The sequence below is a fragment of the Chrysochloris asiatica genome, unplaced genomic scaffold (genome assembly GCF_000296735.1).
Source record: "Chrysochloris asiatica unplaced genomic scaffold, ChrAsi1.0 scaffold00064, whole genome shotgun sequence".
NCBI classification, from domain to species: Eukaryota; Metazoa; Chordata; class Mammalia; order Afrosoricida; family Chrysochloridae; genus Chrysochloris; species Chrysochloris asiatica.
In genome coordinates this window covers 6,874,966-6,883,900 of record NW_006408582.1, presented here as the reverse complement: position 1 = coordinate 6,883,900, position 8,935 = coordinate 6,874,966, and the positions used below count along the sequence as shown (strand labels likewise).

Here is an 8,935-nt window from a genome sequence, read left to right as displayed (position 1 = left end):
TTGGTTGATGATGCATGGAGGGGATTGAAACCATGGCAATGAAATGATGTATGATAGGATGGTTGTAAAACTGATGTTCTCCCATGTAAACAATCACATAATTCACAATAAAACATGAAAAGAACAAAAACAAAACAAAACAAGAATAAAGGAGATGGTTTACCGACAAGGGAATTTACCTACAAAGGATGAAACACAGCTGTTTCTAGTGGTGGCCAGCTGGACACTGAAATTTCATCGTGTGAAGGGCAGGGGCAATGGTCTTTTCATATCATAGGGTATTCACAAGGGTAAGGGCAGATAAGGGTGGTATGTGGAACTAGGAAAAGGTAGGGTTGTCTGTTCCCGGGGTTCCTTCCTAGCATATGCATGACAAAAGCTGGAGAACTAGAAGTTTTGGTATACATAGCTGGAGGAGGGGGAGGATAGAAAGAGCAGAAGGAAGGGATAGGAGACATGGTTTTGAGGTGACCCTGGTGTGGTCATTTCAGAGCATTACATTTGTGTCCCTACAACATTTTAAGAGCCCTGTTAGTGTCCTGGTAAACTTTGACTTGCTAACCAGAAGGTTGGCAGTTCGAAACCACCAGCCACAATATGGTAGAATGATGAGGCCATCAACTTCCATAAAGATTTCAGTCTCTGATATTCTATAGAAGAGTTCCACTCTATCCAATAGGATCACTAGGAATCCAAATCAACTCAATAGCAGTGGGTTGTCTTTGTTTTTTTTTAATTGCATCTTTTATCATTTTAATTTGAACTTGGCCGCAAGGTGGGTTTGAACCATGAGGCTGGTGTTTCAAAATCACCAGCTGCTCCTTGGAAACCCTTTACCAGTCACTATGGGTCAGAACCGACTTGACGTCACTTAAACGTGAACAACAACATATACACTAAAAGCAAAGACAGATGAAACTTTCATCTTAGCATGAATCAAGGCAGGTACACCAAACTACACTAGTAATTATTGTATGTTTCAACTTTGTACACCTGAAGTTAAAAAAATAAACATATATATCCAATTTCAGTTAATAATGCTCTTAATGAAGCAGTATAAGTTACTGGGAATTACCTTTAATGCACTTTTACTGCATCAAGGAAACCAGTGATTGTTAAGTTGCAAGTTGCACTTGACACTTTTAAGTTGCAAGTTGCACTTGACGCTTTTTTCATGGAACATCATTTTTACTTGAAATAATGACTAACAAGTAAACTATGATTACTCAGACTTTGTGGACATTTTCTCAAAAATGAATTAAATGAAACTGTCACTTTGAAGAAAGCAACTGACAGTATTTGTTGACAACAATGAGTTTTTAAGCAAGTATTGACATTTTCTAAAACTTGTATTTTCCACTGTGAGCTTGACAGCTTCCTAATACTTTAAGACTTTTCTGATGAGATTGGTGGTGATATTAACAAAGATGATTTCTTGGTACTGAATAATGAAATGTGTCAACATTTGGAAGACCTGCCTAACTTAGGGACAAATATTTCCAAATGACCAATGCCTGATGCTACAAAATTATTCACTGATAAAAAGATCCATTCAAAATTCAAGATAGACAAGTGAATTTTAATGTAACAGTGTATGAAAAAAGTTCATAGATATAATTTCAGATTCTGCATTGCAACAAACCTTGCAAGTTTGTAATATCAAAGAATACCCAATAAATTAACTGAAAAGGATATTAAAAAATAGTCTTCTATATTCCAACTACATATCTGTGTGAGACTGGATTTTCTTTATATGCCTCAACCAAAAAAATATATTGCAACAGATTGAATGCCGAAGCAGATATGAGAATCCAGATGTCTTCTATTAAGCAAGAGAATAAAAATATTTGGAGAAATGTAAAAACAATGTTACTCTTCTCACTAAATATTTTTTTTTGAAAAATAGTTTTTATTACTTTAAATGTTAGCATGTAATGAGTTTATTATTATTACTTTAAAATCAATTAGTGAGTAGTTGTTTTAAATTGTTCTCAGTTTAATTTTGATGGCAGTAATTATCAGTAGAAATGATTCACATAAACAAAAGCTCTTTAGAGCACTCAGTGATTTATGAGAGTGTAGGGTCTTGTGATGAAAGCGACTGAGAACCACTGGTTTAAGGTCAGACACCTGGAAAGTGGTAAAGTCATGTCTGCCTGGCTCTCAAACCCCTATTGTTTTGATTGCATAATGTTGCCTCCTTACTCAACAGTTTCATCAACATTAAAACAGGAAAAAGAACTGAAGCTCAAAAGCTTTAGAAATACATTAGGAATTTCAAATGGATTTTTTTATGATAGAATAAAAATGGAACTGTGTTACCAAAAAATCAGAAGCAATAATATACTCATATTGAGTTGTATGTTTATAACAAATAATTGGGGAAAGTTCTTTATTAGATTTAAAAACCAGAAGTAATTCTAAGCCTTTATTTTTTTTCATAGCCTTAGGGTTAATCTCCAAGGATTAAAGTTGTGTTGAGGGGAGAGGGGACACTTTGCTGGGTGACATTCTCAGGAGGAACTCTTGCATGCCCCTCCTCAGCACTGCATTCTCAGCAACTTCCCTCAGACTTCTGTGTAGCTTTTCCATCTCCTTGTATTCACTCTTGACATCTGCAGAAATCAGACAGCACGCACTAGGGGCTGGTGTTCCTTCTCAGAAATGTCCCAGAAAACAAATCCCCCAGTAATTCTATTCTGGCCTGGGTCACATATTCTAGAATGTGAGATCCAAAATGGTGCTTTAAGATCAGATATTGAAATCCTCTTGATTTATAAATAATCAGGGAAGGCATTCTGGCTTTTGCCATTTTAGCACAGGTCACTCTCAAAAGAAATAGAAAACTACTTTGTTAAAAAACAAAAAAATCCCCTGGAATTCACTGTGGGTCTTTACTAAGGAAGGATATGGAACACACCACACATGAATACCCTGCATCCAATCTCTCTCCACCCAGCAGTCCCCATTCTAAATTAACTTGCTCAGTCTCTGCCTTTCTGACTTCCATCCTACATTCTGCAACCTAATTACGTCCTCTTTGAAGGGATACTCAGACTGGCCTTGGGGTTGGTCTGCCTGTTCAGTGTTGCTCCTGAATGCCTTGCAGACTCCCTTGGTTCTACCTGCCAGATTGTGACTTAGACAAGCACCCTGAGCCTGGTCTACAATGGGACTCACAATGAGAAAGGGAGTCAGAACCCAACTCTATTTGTCTTGTTCCCATGTCTAGGCAGCCTCTCTCCTCTCTGCCCCTTAAAGCCTGCCTATCCTTTAAGGCCAGAACCCCACTTACATGAAGCTTCCCCAGTGTCCCAGCCCTGAAGAACCACTCTGTCTTCTGATTGGTTAAAATAACGATTTGGTACCTGTGTGGGTAATCTCTCTTAGATCTTTGCTTAAAAGACATGTTCTCAGTGAGATCAGCCCCTGCTCCCAGCATGCTCTCTCCCCGTGCCCTGCCTTGTTTTTCTCCACATCATTTATCACCATTTGGCATGCCACACAGTTTAATGATTGCTTTGCTATTACTTGCTCCCCTTCCCACTCTACCCCTTCCATTTGGGTTGCAAGCTTCAGAAAGACAGGAATTTTTGTATTGTTGTTGAAGTGCCATTGAGTCAGTTCTGACTCATAGCAACCACTATATAGGATTTCCGGGGAGCAGCTGGTGGGTTTGAATTGCCAACCTTGTGGTTTGCAGTCCAGTGTGGAACCTACAATGCCACACCAGGAGTCCATTGGTGACATCACTGCTCTATCCTCACCACCTGGAGCATGGCCTGGCACTTAGGAGGTGATTATAATTACTTGTGGGGTGAACACATGCTATCCAGCATTGGCATTTACATTCTTATACATAGTTTCTTACCAACCAGGTTATAAGGCCCTTGACAGCACTTTTTGACTCCTTTGCAACCTACGCACCAGGCACAGCGCACCCTACCGTGTACATACATGTTGTTGACGGTGAAGCAAAGGAAATGGGATTAAATTGCAAAAGGAGTGGTTTACATACAATTTAGGGGACCACTTTCTGTTTGTGAAATCTGAACAGTTGGAGATATTTGGCAAGCAGGAGTTCTCTGATGAAGACACAATTGGATGACTATCATTTTACAACTTAGTTTCCTGTGATGATCTGACAAAGGTTATGATAGTCCAATAAATTCTAGTGTAGGGGTATTAGTTTCCTTCCTTGGAGAGTATTAAGAATAGGGTAGGTGTATTAACCATCCGGAGATAGGAAACAATAGTGATTTCCACAGACGTATGTAACTGCAGAACAGATACTTAGTGGTAACACCAGTGGCTTTTACTTTGTACACATCCATAACCATTTTCACCCTGACAAGCTCAGCACTAGCATCAGACCTTTTTATTTTCCTCCCTAAAGGGTAACTGTGATGCATAGTTCAAACTTTAAAGGGTGCAAAAATAAATAGAATGCAAAATATGCCTTGTGCCTACTCCTGTGCTCTCATTCGCCCAGTTCCCTTCTGTAGAAGCAACCGGTGTTACCAGTTTTTGTGTATCCCACAGATTTTTATGCATATACAGACACATACACAGATACTTCCATTTTTCTCCTCAACAATGGCAACATCTTATACATATTTTTCATTTCTCCCCCACTTTGTGTTTTAGAGACTATTTCCTATCACCAAATATAAAGCCAGTCACCACATGGATTCTGATTTATGGTGACTCCCTGTTTGTCAGAGCAGAATTGTGCTCCATAAAGAGTTCTCGGTGACTAATTTTTTGGAAGTTGATTGCCAGATCTTTCTCCTGAGGCATCTCTGAGTGGACTTGAACCTCCAACCTTTAAGTTAGTAACAGCACATTTGCACCATCCAGGGCCTCCATTGAAAGCTGCCTTATTCTTTTTCACAGTTGCACAACCCTTCTCTAGGGTGTACCTAATTTTTTTTTTTTTTTTTTTTTTTTAATGGATAAATTCTGCTCTGTTGTTGATTTTGATTTTGTTGTGTGGTTTGTGACTTTTGAGAGACCCCGTCTGTTATGGAGCAGAACTGCTCCCAAGGGTTTTCTTGGCTGTAATCTTAATGGAGTCCTGGTGTGGTGCTGTGGGTTAATGTGCTGGATTGAAAGGTTGGTTTGAGCCGCAAGGTTGGTGATTAAAGCTCCAAAAGCTGCTCCTTGGAAGCCGTGTACAGGATTACTATGAGTTGGAACCTACTCTACGGCACTTAACAACAACAATTACAATAATCTTAATGGTAACAGATCTCCATGCCTATTTCTTCTACAGCATGCTCCTGGATGGGATAAAACTGCCATCTTTTTACTTAACCAGCCTGTTTGTACCACCAGGAACCTTGAGTTCACCTAATAACATTGAACTAATGACTTACTGATATATATTTGAGTTGCTCCAGTTAATATTATAATCAATGATGCCCTGAATAACCTTGTATATGCCATTCTGCCCATCTATGCGAGTACGGTGCTGTAGGATAAGCACTGGAGCTAACAGCAAGGTCGGTGGTTCAAACCCACCAGCTGCTCCTGGGAAACCCTATGCAGGGTTCCTATGAGTCAGAACCGACTCAACCGCACTTAACAATAACAATAACATACACATTCCTAGATATGTGCTTCTTTAATTTTACTAGAGATTCCTCAAATGCTTTTTGCAGCTGGTTGTTGTTGTTGTTAAGTGCCGTGGGTCGGTTCTGGCTCATAGCAACCCTGTATAGGGTTTCTGAGGCTGTAAATCTTTATGGGAGCAGAAAGCCTCATCTTTCTCCCGCAATGCATCCAAGTCCTGGCACCAAATCTAATGAACAGAAAGGTCTCTGAGACCGAGGCATCTGCTGGGCCAGACTGGTTTCTGCAGAGTTGTGTCCACCCAGTAGCTTCTATATACACAGCCCTAGTGCATGGCAGGAAAGGGAGCTCCAGGCAGCTCAGGCTTCTTGTAGATTAATGGCAACCTTTCTTCCAGAAACCACTACCAGAAAAACAAGGCTTTTCTCGAGGAAATATTGATGTAAAGAGAAGCCTTTATGGAGACAGGGAGGACAGAACTGTGGAAAACAATGAATTTGAATTTCCCACTTTCTAGTTAGGACACAAAGAGCCCTCGTGGTACAACAGTTAACTACTTGGCTGCTAACCAAATGACTGGCAGCTTGAATCCATCCAGCATCTCTGAGGGAGAACAATGTGGTGATCTGCTTCCATAAATATTTCTACCTAGGAGTGTCTTGCTATGGGGCACTTCTACTATGTCACATGGGATCTCTAACTATCAAAATCAATCCAATGGCACCTACAACAAGACAAAGTTATAAGACATGACTAAGTCACTTTTCCTACATCTGTAAAGTGTAGCAATACCAGCCACCTCTGAAGACTATATATTGTGAGAATCCAATCAGATATTGCACACAAAGACCTCGTTGTTGTTGTAAGTGCCGTTGAGTCACTTCTGACTCATACATACCCTGTCTGGAGTGACTGATGGGTTTGAACTGCTGACCCTACAGTTAGCAGTCCTGTGCTTCTCCTCCAGCACTACACCAGGATCCACCAAGACCTTAGCTCAATGCTAAGTCTCAATCAAGTGCTGAGCGCAGAGTGGCACCATCATAATTCTTATCATCACGTCTGTTATTTGTCCTAGAAATTCCTTCTAACTTGAATTTTGTTTTAATTAAGAAAGCAATCACAGCTAGGTGTGTCTGTCTGCACAATCATCTTTATGCAATGGTTTAATGTATTTACCTGCTAGCTCCTTGTAGAGACCAACCCCCTGGGATGACGCCAGGGTCAGCATGGTGGAGATACTGCCCTTCACCTTCTCTGTGATTCCACTCTAGATGACAAAGGACATTCATTCTGTTAGGACAGCATAGACACAAGGCAAGTGTACTGAAGGAGCCCCATCCAAACTTCTGGTAGTAAAAGGTGCAGACGGGGGCTACAAAATTCAAAGTCAGGTCCAAGGATGAGCCACTTTAGAGTACACTGAAGGCCCAAGAGTCATCAGGGCAACATTTCTGTAGAGTCTGACCTACCTCAGTTATCTCCTTCCCTGTCTATTAAGACGCATGCTGCTGAGCAACTGAACAAGAAGCTAATGAGGATACACTCAGGCATGGGGAAGAGAACAGCAGAGATAAAAAAAACAACGCAGGAATAGAATGAGTCACTATCTGATCCTGAATCTAGTTATTAGATAAATGCTTACTGAGCTTTGTGCAATATACCAAATTTGACATACCTGATTCTTCTTTCCAACTTCTGAGAAATAGTCTTCTTGCTACCCTTTTATCAACTAAACCCATTTCCCTCTTCTAAGCATCCCATCTCCGTTTCACAAACCTGTGACTACTTCCTCTATCTGGCAAAGCCTGGTTTGAACATGAACTCTAGTGGTGCAGTGGGTTAAGCATTGGGCTGCTAACCGCAAGATCAGAAATCCCAAGGAACATTTCTGCTCTGTCCCATAGGGTCAGAATCAACTCGATGTTAGTGGGTGCTACTGACATAAAATCTAGTTTTTCTTCAACATGGCATATTAGGACCCTAAACTCCAGACTCAGCTCTGGCTATGTATGAGTCGTGAGTATGTAATAGCCTAACCTCTCTGGGCTTCTGCTACCTTGCCTGTAAGATCAGGCAAGGGGACTAGGAATTCACTATGGTCTGCCCAGTTTTAACTTCCTACATTTCTATGATTTAAAGTATATTGGCCCCGAATGGATATATTATTCCTTTTTTTAGTGAAATTGTTTTCTTGAGCACCTTAAGATGCATTTTCTATATACTACAATGGAATTGGAGTCCTGGTGTGGTGTTACAGGATAAGCATTGGACTGCTAGCCACAAGGTTAGTGGTTCAAATCCACAAGCAGCTCCTCAGAAATCCTATATAGGTCGCTATGAGTTGGAACCGACTCGACAGCAGTTTCCAACACAACAGCAATGGGATTGGCTACTGCAGAGTTCAGCCCATTTTTTTTTTTTTTGCATGTATTTGTAGATTGTGATAATAATCTTAAATCATTGAAACTGAACTGGGACTGGTAAATGAGATACCACTTGGACTACTATAAGGAAAATTGCATACTTTGTATTGCAGACAAAGGTGTTTTCTAAAATCGTTGCGGTATGAGGAAGGAAGGGAATTGGGCATGTTTCAAGAAGATGTTGGAGATGTTTCAAGAAGAAAGTTGATGTAGAGGAGGACTGAAATAACACAAACCAGGTTTCCCGGGTAGTTGGGAAAGGGGGTCAGCTAAGACTGGGCTGAGGCAGAATTTGGTCAGGTAAAGGGCTAATGGTGACTTCACATATTAAGACAAAGACTTTCTATTACATAAAGTGAGGGGTCCAAATAAACACGACAGAAGCTTTTTGGTAGCAGAAATGCTTAGAAACCTTTCTGAAGTATGAAAAAGCAAACCCTGAGTCTGGGTGCCCACATCTGACTAACCTATAACAGATGGTACGTATTTATTAACATTTTATGTATAAAATCTATTTCCCTCAATTTGAAAAAAAAAAAAAATCTTGAGATTATGCTGTTGTCAGAACCTGCAGCCAGGTTCCAAGTAAAAACCAAAACAGTTATACCATCGAGTGCATTCCAAGTGTTAGTGACCCTAAAGGATAGAGTGGAATCGCCCCATCAAGTTTCCACATTGTAATCTTTATGGCTGATATGCCGCATCTTTCTCCTGTGGAGTGGCTGATGGGTTCTAACTCCTGACCTTTTGGTTAGAAGCCAAGAACTTAACCACTGTGCCACCAAATCTCCTTGTAAGTCAGGTTGTTGTTGTTGTTAAGTGCCGTCAAGTCGGTTCCTACCCATAGCGACCCTAGACAGGGTTTCCGAGGCTGTAAATCTTTACGGGAGCAGAAAGCCTCATCTTTCTCCTGCAGAGCGGCTGGTAGTTTCAAA

At 40.5% G+C, this 8,935-nt stretch overlaps 1 protein-coding gene across 1 annotated transcript in view; it reads right to left on the bottom strand.

The window, feature by feature from the left end:
* Positions 1 to 2,466: 2,466 nt before the first annotated feature.
* Positions 2,467 to 8,935, bottom strand: part of NUGGC (nuclear GTPase, germinal center associated) — a 67,640-nt gene continuing 61,171 nt past the window's right edge. The window contains exons 16-17 of the mRNA XM_006864432.1: positions 6,754 to 6,844; positions 2,467 to 2,615 (exon numbers count right to left, since the gene is read on the bottom strand). Of these exons, the coding sequence (XP_006864494.1) occupies positions 2,467 to 2,615; positions 6,754 to 6,844 (240 nt within the window). The remainder of the gene's footprint in view (positions 2,616 to 6,753; positions 6,845 to 8,935) is intronic.